This window comes from Suncus etruscus, chromosome 2 (genome assembly GCF_024139225.1).
Source record: "Suncus etruscus isolate mSunEtr1 chromosome 2, mSunEtr1.pri.cur, whole genome shotgun sequence".
NCBI lineage: Eukaryota > Metazoa > Chordata > Mammalia > Eulipotyphla > Soricidae > Suncus > Suncus etruscus.
In genome coordinates, this window is record NC_064849.1 from 43317091 (window position 1) to 43334326 (window position 17236).

At 32.8% G+C, this 17236-nt stretch overlaps 1 protein-coding gene across 1 annotated transcript in view; it reads left to right on the top strand.

Moving 5' to 3' along the window:
- The window catches only part of MDGA2 (MAM domain containing glycosylphosphatidylinositol anchor 2), a 140312-nt gene that overhangs the window by 35820 nt on the left and 87256 nt on the right, over nucleotides 1-17236 (top strand). The window contains exon 2 of the mRNA XM_049768946.1: nucleotides 1629-1899. Coding sequence (XP_049624903.1) covers nucleotides 1629-1899 — 271 coding nt within the window. The remainder of the gene's footprint in view (nucleotides 1-1628; nucleotides 1900-17236) is intronic.

The following is a 17236-nucleotide window of genomic DNA, read 5'->3' on the forward strand; positions in this document are numbered from 1 at the left end:
GTTTATCATGTATATTAGTATAAAAACCTGGTAATTTATTAAATACAATTTGGACTATGGTTATATACACTAGACCAGTTAAGCTGAAATCCCTGAGTAAAATGACAAATAAGATAATTACCCTTTCCAGTGAAATTCTTCATAATGAAAAACATTGTGCATGTAGAGGAGAATTGCTGCAAATTAGGAAAATGTAGACAAGAGAAAAGTAGGAATAAGTGACTACCATATATGGAGAAGAAGAAATATTTTTCAACGAAATTTATGAAGATAAGTTCTTGGCATGGTGAACTATTTAAGATGCAAAAACTAATTTTTTGTTTTCTTTCCTAAAGATTTAGAAAACTCTCAAATCAGAAAAATGAGTTTGAAACTATAATGCTAATAACTCTACAATTTAAGTTATTTATATTATCAGTCTCTCATTAGCTTTTAAACAATATTGTTCTTTAAAATAAGAGAATTTTCATAAGTGTTATAGATGTCAGAATTGGATGTATATATTAGTAACAGAGTTTAAAATGTGTTGAAAAATACCAAAGTTAGCCAATGTATCAGCAATGAGAAGGGAGAGTGATAGTGCAAAACAGTAGTTTCAATTACATGTAAATAACGTCAGAAGATCACCACCTTTTACGTGTCTTGAAGAAAGGATCATGAGGTGGAACTATGGAAACTCTCTAACACATACCTCAAAGGGATGCTGCACGTTTTGAATCAAGCATGGGGACTTGAATGGATGCAATTTTGAGTATTCACTTACAGTGTTCTTGATCAAAAGGTTATATAATTATCATCTAGGAGATAACTTGTTGTCTAAAATAACTTGTCTAAGAGATAGCTTGTTGTCACCACTGAAAGTCAAAAGGGGTTGAGCTATACTTTGCTTACTCTTAGTAATGAAAAAATACATAACACCTTTTAAAAATATCTCTCTCAAATAAAAAAAAAGGTTAGGTACATTATGTAACAAGTTTTAATTACATGGGGGGGACTCACAATTAAACAAGATAAATAAACCATAGAACTGTGTTGAAAACTACTTCTGTGGTATAATTTGCAATGTTTCTTTAAGGTCTGCACATGAATATTTTGAGTCATAATCGGATAAAAGGAGACCAAATAAAATAGGGAACTAATTCATTTATTTTTCTTACCGTTTAGTTAATTGACAAATTCACAGAGGTCAAAGCACTTTACCGAACAAAAGAACTGTAAAATTCACTCATTTATTTGTAAAGCAAGCTTTCTATTCTTCATAATCTCATAGTTTGGAAACTACGTTTCATATCCAGAGCATCACTTGGCCACTAAATGTATAAACCGAATTATCACAAGAGGTTGTTCCCCTCACCACCACCACACACACCCACACTCCCACAAACAGCAAGAAAAATAAACAGCTAGTTTCATTGTAAATGCTTCTTTAGAGCAATGAGTTTCATTAACTGCCCACACTCAGGAAATCACTTATTCCCAGCCAAAGCTGAAATTCCTGGGCCTAAATATGTTCTCTTCCCACCTCTTTTCCTTTTGTTGGATATGTTCTTAAAATTGCTTTTCATAACAAAATAGCCGTTGGTTTATTGCAACCACAAATTTTAAGTTTTATCTTTCCTTTTGTATAGACCCCCCCTGCTGTGGAACCAGCGTTCCTGGAAATTAGGCAAGGACAAGATCGGAGTGTCAGTATGAGCTGCCGAGTATTGAGAGCCTATCCAATCCGGGTGCTGACCTATGAGTGGCGCTTGGGCAACAAATTACTAAGAACTGGTCAATTTGACTCTCAAGAATACACAGAGTACCCGGTAAAGAGCCTTTCCAATGAAAACTATGGGGTGTATAATTGTAGTATCATAAATGAAGCTGGAGCTGGGCGATGCAGTTTCCTGGTTACAGGTAAGATTCCACATATTTCACTCTCAATATTTCTTTTTTCTTGGTTTTGTTTATTAGAATCTATGAAAAGCAATGCCGGAGAATTCAGGACCCACCTGATGGTTCAGTAAAGAACTTGGTGCTGTGTTGCTTGTGGCTGGCTGTGCTGGTTACTACTAGGGCCATCCCATTAGTGTTTTAGAACAACCAAGACTCAGGGAACATGTACTTATGGGAATTAAATTCAGGGTCTCACACATGCCAGTCAGACCTTCCATCTTTTTCAACCATCTCTTTCAATCTCTTATCAATATACATAACCACATTAATCTCTAATACATATACACCAGCTCAAAGGATCTTCAGCTTATGTCAACGGAAGAAAAGCTTTTTGCAGAATTGTAAATCGAAAAATAAAGAGTTTGACTGCTTCAGTTAAGAGCTCCTGCTCAGTATTTTCAAACCTAGTTTATTTTAGTAGTTACAATAGTTTATGTGCCTATAAAAAGACACATAAGTTTATGTGAATTCAAGTAGGTTTGGTGATGAGGTTGGTTATTTTGAGTGCCTCAATAAATAAAATAACAGATTGTAACAGTTTTATTTCTATCAAACTGCAAAAAATCAGTATATATTTTCTTCTGCAGTAAAAAAGTAATCATGTGACCTGACCTCTGCTTTGATTTTCTCAATAGCAGAAAGAGAGCTTTTTATTTTTCCTTTTTGAATCTGTATGTTGTCTTTAGCTCATCAGAGTTTTCAAAAATATTTAAAAGGAAAACAATAAATTATATCTGGCATATAATAGATTAGATGTCCATATTTGTCGTCCTTAATTTATTCAACCTTAAAACTTTATTTATTCTTAGGTACTTACTTAATTTTTTATTTATCAAAATAAACTATTTGAGGAGGCATATCTGACTGTGTTCAGGGCTTACTCATGCCTCTAAAGTTAGAGAATGTGTCTGCATAGCAGAGACCCCAAATAGGGTCAAGCATCTTAATCTGCCTAATGCTTTTTCTGCCCCAAATTCCTTTTTGAGTTCTAGGTTAGGTATTAATAAAAAGGAAATTCTACTTTTTATTATTACCTTGTTCTCATTACTTGTAATGTTGGAGTATTTTTTACTAGTAAAACTGAACGTTCTATATTATTGAAAAGTAATTGAAAAGTATTATTATTGAAAAGTAATGTTTTAGATTTAGTTAAAACTAATCTTTGATAGTGTAAATTTTTATTATCATACTCTTTACTCATAAGAGAGATCTTTAGATAGAATCTTCCTTAAAATATTTTGTGTGTGTCCTGAAATGTTTTATTGAGTAGATGAATATAATTGGCTAATAGAATAATATGATGACAGGACCAAAGCTACAGTACAGTTGGTAGGGTGTTTGTCTTATACAGGGCCAGTCTGGGTTCAATTTTGCGCATTTCGTAAGGTCCCCAGGCACCACTAAAGAATAATTCTGAGTGCAAAGCCAGAAAAAAAATCCCTGAGAAATTCCAGGTATGTCACTGCAAGAATATGAAGGTGCCTCATTACTATATTATATTTGGCCCCTTATTGTTCATACAATTCATTTTAATTAACATTTAGTTGAAATAAAAGCCTGAGGAGAGAGGAAAAGTTGAACCAAAGATAGTTGTGCTTAATTCTGTCTCTGCGCTTTTTAAGTGATCATCTGAAATATCAGGGATTATAACAGAATTGGTTATATGCAAAGCAAGAGCCTTATCCCATATACTGTCTTTCTGGTCAATTCTCAAGATCAGTATGGTTTATATGATGATATAATTGTGATCCTCTCTAATCTCTTATCCATAGAATGAAATTCCTAGAAATATTTACTATGGAAAGAGTGCATAGTCTGTTACTATAAGGGGTAACTTGAATAGCACTGCATACTTTTATTCTTTATATACTGTCATCCAAACAAAAATTTCAAAGGCTATTGTTTTTCACATGTTGGTATATCTTAAATTTTTTTTTGGTAAAAAACATCATAGTCACCTAACCTCGCACCCCCCCCAAAAAAAAAAACCTGAATACACGGTAAAATTAGCTATGTCTCTTTCTTCAAACTTTCTCAGCACTCAATACATTTTAATTTTCTTTGGTGACACTGCTTTCTAACTCTGGGCTAGTTTAGACCACGCTGCCTCCACAAGCTTTTCATTTGCTCTGTATTATGTGATTCAAATCCTATTTTTTGAACTAGAAGACAAGCTGAGACCAGAAGAAATACTAGTTCTATTCTCCCATTCCAAATCCGTGGGGTGCAGTAAGTAGATTTCAATAGCTGCAGAAAGAAATAAACCTATTATTGGTGGCCCCATAGAGAGAGAAGAAATAGCCTCGAGCATTAATGTTTCCTGTGTAAAACTTTTCAATCTTTAGGTCAACCTCATTGTTTCAGGAGCTGCACATACAGTCTAATAGAATTTCTAAGAGAAGAAAGGAAGTGATTAAATTCCAAATAGTCTATAATCTGGGAAACTATATAAAGAAATCAGTGATCCTATTGCATGAGACATCTGGAAGAAATTTTGAAAGTTCTCTTAGTTCTACTAAAATATGCCATAATTAATAAATCTATAAATTTCCACAGTTCAAAAACCTTTGAAGCTCTGCAGTGCATGTTTTGTATTCATAAGGCAAAAATGTCTATAGGACCATACTCAGTGGAACTGGACAGATAGAAAGGAGAGGGAAAAGCTTAACTGGGATACGAATTCTCCATAAGTAGATATTCAGGTCGCTAAAGTGGTGCTACTTGGTGTATGTATTGGAGGCCATTTGAACTACAGTGATGACCAAGGAGCTATATGTTTTTAGTGATCCAAAGCAAAGTTTCTCACATAAAACCATGTGCCTTACAACTTGAACTATCTCCTCTCTGTGACTCAAATTAGGAATATCTTTTAAGCTACATCTATTTATTTTTGAGGTCCAGGTTATCATTAAAACATATATATAACATATATATATACACACCCACACATATATATATATTAGGTAATTACAACTATTTTACCGACTCAAAGTTTATTTATTCATCAAGTATGTTATATAGTCACCAAAAGTGGATTTGATCTCACTGTACATAAAAATATACAGGATGTAAACCTTCACATGTATATGTATTTTAACTTCAAGGAAAGATTAAGAGATAACATCCATTACTCAATTTGTATTGTGTTTAAGATGTGAGTGGGAGTAGGGAACAGAAGAAAGATGTTGTTTTATTGACAACATAGGAAGAATTTTGAGTCTTTTCTTCTAAGGGAAAGATAACAGCAATAATTTCAAATTCATCAATACAATAGTATATTGTCCATGACAGAGAATATTACTTACAGTATTCAAATATTTTGGTTAATTTCATCAACTAATAGTATGTCTGAGTGTAGTTTAAACTTTATGGACTAAGGTAGGAATACAAACCTCAATAGTCATGACCTTGTTGGGAAGAATTTTCAAAAATTCTCAAAATTAATGTGGAATTTTGTTTTGCTATAACAGGCCTACTTGCAAATATGAAATTCCTAGCTCACATTTATATTTTAATAAGTAGACAAATATTACAATATTTAATAGATGAATATTTTAATTTTATTTTTTAATTTTTTATTTAACACCATGATTACAAGCATGATTATAGCTGGATTTCAGTCACAAACAGAACAAACACCCCTTTTCACCAGTGCAACATTCCCATCCCCAAAGTCCCCCTGCCTATATTCAAGACAGGCATTTTACTACAGTTATTTTTTGTTTAAGTTTAGTAAGATGTTTTGTTTGTTCTTAAAGGATGTGTCAAAAAATACAGTAATAAAAGTGTGAAAGTGGCAATCACCGTTTTTTACATAGGCCCAGCAAAATATGGGGGGAAAATCCTTGGCTCGATTACAAGAAGGCCTCACCCCAGAAGTTTATTGGCATAAGACCAACTCTGGGCTCCAGGCGTACCAGTCTGTCCAACCCCTGAGTCATTCTCCATGGTCTCGGTAAAACTTTTTCACACTTTAGCTGTTGTTGGTGTCAGGATCCTGTATTTAAAGGTTCTGGATTCTAGATTCATCACAGAACATAGATGAATATTTTTATTTAGTACTATTATTTTAATTCAGTTTAGTAAAATAAGCTTAATTTATTTCATAGCAAATTTCAAAATGTATCATGGATTTTTCATTGTTTAAAAATGCCCATATTATTTAGTTTTGGAAAAACTGTTCTTAAATACCTCAGATAACCTAGGCACATTAATGCATTTAAAAACATGAAGAAATAGTACATTGTTTAGAGATTATCCTTCTTCATTACCAAGCTCAACCAACTGGGGTGTCTGAATATCCAGAGGATGGTAACAGGAGTAAATATTTAAATGGAAGAAAACTTGCCCAAAAGAATTGCTTTTTTTTTTTATTTGGGTGTTCAGTGCTTATCATTTTATGCCCATGTATCAAACCTGGTTGATTTGGGGGCCATGTGGGGTTGGCCATTTGCAATCACTTCTGCCCACAAAATTTGTATTTGATGAAAAGCTTAAAGGAATATGGAGCATATAAGTAAAGAATCTGTCAAAGTAAAAATACAAGATATTTTATATTATAAACTAAAAAGTAAACCCTTACCCCCAATAAGGTTAGACCATCTTTGGAATCTGTATTATTTTTTAAAGAAAAAATAAATGTTAAAATAAAACATTGAGAGAAGCTGTTCATAATGTATTATCTATGTGGTTTCTAAATGCAATAGTGTTTTGATATGAAAGAAGCATAGGAAACTTTTAGTGAGGAGATAACAGATAAGTAAAGAGGCAGATATATACCCATAAATCAATTCTGGAGCCAACAGAAGCTAAAAAGTACCTAATCCTACCAATGAAGAAAGTATTGTTCTGCCTTTGGTTTCAGACTTTTAGAAACCAGAACCACAGAAATAAAACACAAGTCTTTGTTCGGAACAAATGAATATGTGGTGTTTTTTCGAATGGAAGCTTCAGATAACTAATACATACTGAAAGATCATTTGAAAAGAACCACTCCTTTTAAAATGCTGCAAACTGGATAGAACTGTTTGCCATGTATCCTCAGCTATAGCATTCTGAACAAGCTAAACCTTCAAAGCATGGACACAGTAATTTCCTACAACTTGTTCTTATTGTAAACAATGATTATTTCAAACTTCTGACTAAATAATTGGAACAAGGCTACAACTGTAAAAATTAGACAATAAAGAAAAGCAACCTGCTGCTCTTCATATTGGCAAAAGCATATATTTCCAAAGACCCCATGTATTCTTCTACACTAAAATACTATTCTCCTTGCATATTAAAATGAAAGCAAGAAGTCTATAGCATTTTAATTACATAGTACAAAGGATGAGAGAAACTTGGTAGATTTTATGGACAATATCAAATTGTTATGTCTAAAGCATAACAAGGCAGACTATATAAAGCAAGTTATGAATTGGTTTTCTGTCTTTCAAATTCTTCTAATTGATACTGATGATCAAAGGTGTAAACTATTCCCATTATATTCACTAGCAATTTTGAAAAAAGAGTATTAACTGAAATGAAAAAATAAAAAAAACAGCTCATAACACAGAGCATATGCAAAAGGAATGGGTTTGATTAACAGCACTGCATTCACCCAAGTATCACCAAAAGTCACTCCCAAATTTAGACTCAGAAGTAAACATGGACACCACCAGGTGTGGCTCTCATACAGAACAAAAAATTAATATCACTTTAACGAAATTGTTTCTGTTTCTGTTGAAGTGACTTTGGATAACTACAGATTAAAATTTACTAAACAATTGGACAAGGCATTGTATAGTTTGAAAATAGATGGATTTTTCTTTATATTTTCAACTAGTTGCATAAATAACACATGAAAGCTGTGACATTAAATATGCTTATTATGCTTCATTTGGGGCTGGATAAAATAATAGCAATATAAAATAGTACCCCTATTCTTTAAATAACCCAAGAAGGAAAAATCAATATATCTATATAGCTTCCAGAAAAATATATGCACACAGCTTTTATATTTTGTATAGCTGAATCAGTATGATTGTTTCATTGAAAAGAATTAAAGGACTTGAGTCGCCTTCATTAGTCAATAGTAGACATATATTTTGTAGTATTTTCATTAATCAGTAATTTAATTAAATACATAATTAAATTAGTCATCAATATATTTATTATGATAAATTTTACAATCAAGTAAATATCTTTAAATAATTATTGTGTACCTAATATTAGATATGATGACATACTCAAAAATACTGTAATAGATACTCCTTCCCTAAAAATCTTCCCTTATAGTGTGAGTTTTTATGTCTTATGTTGTGTATTTGTAAGTGTTTTGAAACTTATGTTTTATGTTACCTAATATTAGCTTACTGGCATATTATACTATTCTTTTGTCTACTGGTTTATCCATATTTCATACTACTGACATTTATTATCCTGGAAAATCTAACATTTAATTGGTAAGAAATGTTGCTGTTCTTTTTGACCTAAAATGTTATGGAGTCATTATTAACAAACTATCTCATTAACGTACCAAAGAATATATTACATAATATTTCCATCAACCCTATCAACTGCTTCAAACTCTAGGCAAATTAATTTAAACCAAACTTTACAAATTGTTAGAACTGTGCACATTTGTTCATATTTCTTTATCTTAAAATACTAGCTATGTATACATATCTGTATACCAAATAAAGAGATTAGAGTTTTACAACACATTGTTTTATGATTCACCAATTATGTATGCTAACATTTGCCAAGAATATGTAATTACCTGTAAAATTATAAGCAGCCATAGGTTAAAAAATACGGTTATTGCTCTCAATTCAAGATCATGAAATATCATGAAATATACTCTATTTCACAAAATTCTGAGGGGGTCAGGATTTTTTTTATCATATCATTCAACTATCATGTATAGATGGTATATTTTATTGTATCAGTCACTCTATGTTATAGCTATTACTTTTATACATCAGAATATATTTTTTAATTGTTTTGTTTTTTTGTTTTGCTTTTTTTTGTGGTTTTTGGGTCACGCCCGGCAGTGCTCAGGGGATACTCCTGGCTCCATGCTCAGAAATTGCTCCTGGCAGGCATGGGGGACCATATGGGACACCGGGATTCGAACCGATGACCTTCTGCATGAAAGGCAAACGCCTTATCTCCATGCTATCTCTCCGGCCCCTATACATCATAATATTATCTTTTATGGTTTACCCCATTTGGTTGATATACTCCATATTTCCATACAATTGGAGATGACTTAATTTTACTACTAGATTTTTAGTAAAGACCATGAGTGTAGATTTTATTTTGAATGACACAATATTCATATATTCATATATATAATTGCCTTTATTGAAAATATTACATTGAAATTATTGAGATAGGCAAGATTAAGATCTATGGTTTTATCTCTGCAATTCTTAATAATACTGCTGATATAGACATTACTTTCATGAACCTTTACCATTAGAGTATTCTAATTACTTTGAAAGACAAGAACAAACTGCTTATCAGCTATGCTTATCTTTCTGGCCCCCGAAAGTTTTTTATTTGCTTAAAAAGCTTTATTTAAACATCATGCTTTACAAAGTTGTTCATAATACAGTTTTCTTTTTACAGTTTTACAAAGATATTCATGATTCAGCTTCAGTCAAAGAGTGTACAACACCCTCAACAGGGCATATTTCCCACCACCAATGTCCCCTATTTTCTTCCACACTCTCCCTCCCACCTTCTTCCATGCCTGCTTCTATAGCAGATGTTTCTCATCTCTCTCTTTCTCACTATCTCTTATATATATAATTATAATTATATATTACTATATATAATTATATATAATCTGACTTTTTTATTTAAGACATTGTACTTTGTTACTGAAAGAGTTATGATGTATAACACTTTATCTCTAGTAAGTTATTTTCCAGAGCAATAATTTCCAACTATCATTGCCACAGTGATCATTTATATTGCCCTAACTGCACTCCATCACTATTTGTGGCAAGCTGCCTACCATGGCCTGGTCCTCCTATTCTTCCTCTCTTTTGTTTCTGGATTTTATTACCATACTATCCTTTTTTTATATTCCACAAATGAATGTGATCCTTCTATGTCTACCCATGTCCCTCTTACTCATTTTTCTCAGCATAATAATCTTCATAGACATTCATATATAAGCACGTTTAATTATTTCATTTTTACTAACAGCTCCATAGTATTTGATTATTAGATGTATCGGCAATTTCTTTTGCCATTTAGCTGTTCTAGTACACTTCTGTTGTTTCTAGATTTGGTACTGTAAATAGTGTTGTGATAAACATCAGAATACAGCAGATTTATCTGCATTGTGTTTGGGGGGTTAATAGCATGTATTTTTAGGTATGGTATTGCTATATATAGAAGCACAATTTCTATTTTTTTTTAGGAATATCCATTGTTTTCCAAGAAGGAAATGACAAGTCTAATTTCCCACCAACAATGAATGAGAGTCCCTTTCTCCTACATGCATGTCAGAACTGGTTGTTATTGTTTTGATGTATGCCAGTCTCTGTGATGAGAAGTGATATTTTATTGTTGTTATGATTGGCATCACCCTGATGATTAACAATGTGGAGCAATTTTTCATGTGCCTTTTAGCTTTGTAGTTCTTCCTTGAGGAAATATCTATTCATTTCTTCTCCCCATTTTTGGATGGGGGTTAGATGTCTTTTTATTGCTAAATTCTACCATTGTCTTGTATATCTTTGATATTAACCCCTTATCTGATGGGTATTGGGTAAATAGTTTGGCCCATTCCATGAGTAGTCTTTGTATAATAGTCACCATTTCCTTTGAAGTGTAGAAGCTTCTCAGTTTAATATAGTCACATTTTGGGGGGGGGTGGGGGCTCACACCCAGCGGTACTCAGGGCTTATTCCTGGCTGTCTGCTCAGAAATAGCTCCTGGCAGGCACGGGGGACCATATGGGACACCGGGATTCGAAGCAGCCACCTTTGGTCCTGGATCGGCTGCTTGCAAGACAAACACCACTGTGCTATCTCTCCGGGCCCTATAGTCACATTTTTATATAAAATTTTAATTGAATCACCATGAGATACAGTTACAAAGTTGTTCATGATTGAGTTGCAGTTATACAATGCCCCACAAATGCTCATTTTCTGCCAGCATTGTCTCCAGCTTTCCTCCCCTCCCTCCCTTGTTCTATGGCAAACATCTCTCTCTTTCTTTTCCTCTTTCTCTCTTCCTTTATTCTCTTTCCTTTTAGAAACTGAATTAAAATATTGTTACTAAAAGGGTATTACTTTACCTTCTTTAAGAGCCCATTTCTTGTCCAGAATGATAATTTTCAATTATCATTGTCATAGTGGTCTCTGCTCTAACCCAACACCTCTGCACTTTGTAGCAAGCTTTCTACCAAAGACCAGCCATTCCGGTATCGTCACATTTTTTGTAATCATTGCTTCCATTTGCTTGACCAGTAGTGTTTCATCTTTGAGGGTGCCTTTAACTTCAATGTCATAGTTATTCTATCTACATCTTCCTCTATGTACTTTTATGGTTTCAGGTCTGATATCAAGGTTTTTAATTCATTTTATTTGATTTTTGTGCACAGCATTAATGAGAGGTCTGAGTTTAATTTTTGCATGCAGTTGACCAGTTTTCCCAGTACCACTTGTTGAAGAGGCATTCATTACTCCACTTTAGATTACTTTACCCTTTGATCATTACATGAGAGTCAGTATCAGGAAATACAAAGTGTGTTTCCATTTCTTCTTTCCTCGTCTATTTTTGTTTATTTGGGGTTTTTTTTTTTTTTTTTTGGCCACCCCTGTGACGCTCAGGGGTTTATTTCTGGCTGTGCAATCAGAAATAACTCCTGGCTCTGAGGACCATATGGAACGCTGGGGATCGAACAAAGTCCATACTAGATAGGCCTCATGCAAGGCAAACCCCCTACCACTGTGCTATCGCTCTAGCCCCCCACGTCTATTTCTATTTCTTGAAGCATTGTTTTATAGTTTTCTTTGTACAGATATTTTATCTCTTTAGTTGACTCAAAGGTACCTGATTTTCTGAGGCACAATTGAAAATTCAATTTTTTATTATATCTTCTTTCATTCTTTGTATATAGATAAACCATATATTTTGCATAGCAATTTTGTATCGAACAAATTTATTATACAAATTTATTCTTTCTAGAATCTTTTTGTGCAGCTTTTAGAATTTTCTAAATATAGTATATCATCTGAAAACAGTGAGAGTTTGACATTCTTTCCTATGTGGATAAACTTGATATATATTTTTCTTGCTCAAATGCTATGGCAAATACTACCAGCACTATATTAAATAGAAGTGATAAAAGTGGCCAACTTTGGTTTGTGCCAGGTCTTACAAGTAAAGGCTTATTTTTACCCTTGTTAGAATATTTTTCATGGATTTTTGGTATATGGCTTTGATTATATTGTGAAAATTTCATCAATTCCCATCTGTTTTTTTTCATGTAGAGGTATTGACTTTTGTCAACATTTTTCTCTGCAGCTATGATATGATCATATGATTATTTTTCTTGTATTGATATGGTGTATTATAATGATAAACTTCCCTATATTAAACCATACTCACATCTCTGGAAAGAATTCTATTTGCTTATGTTGCATAATCTTTCAGATTAAATGTGGGATTCTATTTGCTGCATTTTTCTAAGGATGTTAACATCTGTGGCTTTATTTTGGGGGGTGGAGGGGACACACCCCAGCAGTGCTCAGTGTTACTCCTGGTTCTGCTCTCAAAGTCTCTCCTGGCATGCTTGAGGGATCATATGTGATAACAGGAATCGAACAGGGGTGTGTCCAGGGTTGGCCACATCAAGGTAAATGACCTACCACTGTGCTATTGCTCCTGCCCCCTGTTTTGTTTTGTTTTGTGTTAGAGGATATTAATCAATAATTTTGTTGTGATGTCTATCTGATCTGGGGATCAGGGTCATGCTGACTTCATAAAAACTATTTAAAAGGTTTTCTATTTTTTCAGTTCCTGTAAAATCTTGAAAAAGTTTGCCAATTGGTCTCCTTTAAAGGTCTTAAAAATTAACATGGGAATCCACCTGGGTCTGGGCTTTTATTTTCAAGAAAACTGTTAATTACTATTTCAATTTTCTTGATAATGTCAGGTCTGTTCAGATATTCCAAATCATCTTGCTTCAAACTTAGAATGTTATTGGAGTCCACGAAGTTATACATTTCTTCTCTCATTTTTTGGTATGAAGATTCTCAAATGAATCTCTGAATGCTTTTAATTTTTATATATTCTGTTTTGATATTACTCCATTCATTTCTAATTTATTTATTAGAGTTCTCTTTCTTTTTGAGATATCAAATGAGCCACGAGTAGTTAATGCAAAAATCTCTGAATTAAATTTTTTCTGGGAGAGATGGTAGATAAGAATGAATACAGCATCCCAAACAAAAGTGTATTCTTAAGGGTATAAGATTTCTGGTAATTAGTAATTAAATGACCCAAATCACCTTTTCAGCTTCTACTCTCAGACTATCATCTTTCTAGCTAAGATGATTTTCCCCCTGGATTTCTGTATATCCAACACTAAAAAACTAACAGTTCCGAACTATCTTAAGAAGCCTCCTGTTCACTTAAAGGACCATTGGTTAGGGTTTGTGCTCAGCGGGGGAAACAGATGGGAAGAACTGACCTAGTGACTTTTAGACTGAGCACTGTATGTTCAATGGTGTACTTATAGACCAAATTAACTTCTTGGCAAATGCTATTGCTGCACATGTGGGTGGTCCATTACTGAATATGAATGTGCTGAATCCCTTTTACTCAGAGAGCTAGGGGTATTCAAGAACATTGGAGAGTAGCCCAGAAGGCATGCTATTTATCTTCTAAGAACATTTTCTACAAAACATGTAACTTGAACTAATAAAGTAGATTTAGATGTGAGTAAAGGAAACTAGTAATTGAAACAAAATTACTTTGACTATCTAAGAATAATCCAGAGATATGTGAATTGATTCTTGCCACAAAGAAAAGATTAGTGAAAGAAAAAAAAAACTACTCTTATTGCTAAGAAACATTGGTCTGGATCTGACTGCCAAGTAGGTGTCAGAATGATATTTTGTAATGGTCATTTTGATTTGTTCTTTAGAAGTAGACAAAGTTCATTACAATAATGAGGAGATTCCCTAAAATACTCGATTCATAAGAAATTATAAGTTTTTTATTATGCCCTCTAGCCATAAAGTGGAAAGTATCATTAAAATAATATCTTTTTATTGATTTTCTAAACTTACAACCCCATCATAAAATCTCTCTTGAGAAAATCCAACAGTTCAGGTTGTGGGCAATTATCTGTAGAAACTCCCTACTGACCTTCTTAAGTTTGGTAAGCAGAAGCCTTTGAAGTAAGTTCTGCAAGTTTCTTATCCATTTATGTTCCCACAGGATGATGGACAAGGGCCAGATGCTTAATTAGATACATGGAGATTTGGGAGATGGCTTTGATTTTACTGAGCCAAGAGACCTTTAATTCCTTCACATATTGGCTTTATTATCACTTAGTATCTAATGAAAAATACAACTGTAATAAATGGAAAATAGAATGTTAAGGAAACACAGAAATACCTACTATAATATATATGTATTTTTATTATAGTTATTTCCTTTTTCTTTTTTGCTATTATCATGGTTATTTTCTGCCAGGGACTATTTGAAAGTTCAGATTGTTTTTTATCTACTACAGACTGGCTCTAATACCTGTGCAAAATAATACTAAAAAGTTATGAGAAATAGTTTGGGAAATTTTGATCTAGTTTATTATAATGATTGTCCTGCCCTCCCTTTATTCTTCCAAGTAGTAACAGTCTTAAAGTGGTAATCCTTCAGATCCTGATTCATATGTTTAAATTTTAAATTCTATGCATAACCATTCTATCACTCTAATAGGTCAGCCTATTTTCTTAATATAACCATCACTATCTCTTAAAGTAGGAAATATAATTAAGGGTAGATTATAATTGTTTTAAGTGGAAGAAGTAATCTGAAGAATAGCCATTCTTATGTTTAATAAAGAAAACAAATCCTGGGCCTGAGCAGTGGTACAATCGGTAGGGCTTTTGCCTTGCAAGCACTAATCTTGGATGGACCATGGTTCTCTCCCCAGGTATCCCACATGGTTCCCCAAGCCAGAGGCGATTTCTGAGTGCATAGCCAGGAGTACCCTCTGAGTTTGTCACCAGCTAAGGGCCAAAAACAAAAACAAAAAAACTAACAAAAAAAGAAAAGAAAAGAAAAGAAAGAAAACAGATCCCTCTGTGAGGACATTTATCAGCCTGTACAATACTTGTGTGAATTAAAGAGTTCCCTTTCTTAAAGCAGTTATAGTTCTTATACCAGGATACTACTGGAGCCAAGAAGAATTCAGTCTTTTTTTGTTTTGCTTTGTTTTGGGGCCACACCTGGTGGCACTCAGGGGTTACTCCTGGCTTTGCTCTCAGAAATTGCTCCTGGCATGCTCATGGGACCATATGGGATGCCAGGAATCAAAACTGGGGTCTGTCCAGGGTTGTCCCATGCAAGGCAAATGTCCTACTCTGTGTTATTACTCTGGCCTAAGAATTCAATATTAATCTCAGCCTTAGCCAGACATTCAAGTCAGTAAGATACACTCTATCATGAGTAAATATATTCACACAGGCTGGATTTTATAATGAATTCAGAATATAGTTTGATTTTTTAAGTATATATTTACATAAACAAGTTACTTGAGATCTTTAGTACTAAATTTATTCTTTTGTAGTATCAAAATAGTAATTTGTTTAATGTACAAATGATTTTAAATATTAAAAATATATAAATTTATATTGTTTATCATCGTATATAAAACTTAAAAGATATTGCAACTAAATTGCCTTAAAACTCTTACTTTTGCTATGGAAAGATCAAATATAAATTCACCCTCATGACTAAGAATAGCATTTTACTCCTTAAATTTATCTTTCTCTACATGCTTTACAAGCTGTATTTATTGTATTTTTTGTGACAATATAAACACTGGGTGCAGATTTGTAGCATCATGAATAGGAAGATTGAAGTGTAAGTCCTTTCACTAGAATCTTATAGTTTATTCATCTACATAGACATATTTATGACTTATGATGCAAAATAATATCCAGTATTATACAAGATTGAGATTATTAAATTAAATAACTAATAAGATACTATGTGTGAAATTTTCCTTTTGTTTGACATATATTCTACTTCATTTTTGTTTATAGTTAATTATTTTACATATTTTCAGGTACATAATTTAAAGTCACATAAAATACCCTTACATTTCACCAATATTTATACAGATTTTATTTCACATTAAAGAAAAAATAAAAAATCCAGAAAAAGCATTTAATTAGTAATGGGAAAGTTAAGGATATAGAAAGTCAAGATCATTCAAGAGAAAGGATATTATTTGTTCTCTGATTTTGCCTTTGATTGAATATAAAAGTAAAAGCAGGAAAACATGGAGCGTTTGTGCTTGAGAATACATTTTTAAGTTCTTTGGGAATTCCCAGAAAGAATAAGGAATATGTGAGGGGACCTGTAAATATGTGCACCATATAAATAAAGTAAAAAGTTTGTATCCCATATTTGGTCTCATATATACTATCATATAATTGAAGAGGATGCAGACAATATTTCTGCTTTTTCCTGGAATGTCTTAAAATTAGCAATTGCATTATTAAATAAAGTATCAATATATAAGGTACTTTTTTTAGCATTATTAAATGTTGAACACTTTGTAACAAAATAGGTTTATCACAGAAAAAGAGTATACCTGTTAAGACTATAAACAAAAATACTTATGACAAGGGTGCATGTAATCACAAAGTAGGATTCTTTTTTGCTTTTCTATACATATTTAATCATTTTTTTCCATCTCTGCTTCTGTTTTTTTTAATTTAATAACAAAAATGGAATTGCTTCTGTAGCCCCAATTTTGTATGTACTCTCAGCAAAAGCACATTTTGTTCCAAGTTGGCAATTTATAAATGTGTTTCCGATTTATGAAATAAACATAATTGTTGAAGTGATGGCTTATATATTTTGCATACAAGCAAACATGAACACAAAATTAGTAGTCTCTTATTGTGACATAAATAAGTCAAGTATTGGAATGATCACTATTCTGAATTTGTACTTCCCTCAGCCATGGTTGAAAAGTGGAAATGAGAGTTGACTTGTACCCTGTATTAGTGAAATGCTTTCAAAAAAATAACAAATGAAAATAATAGAT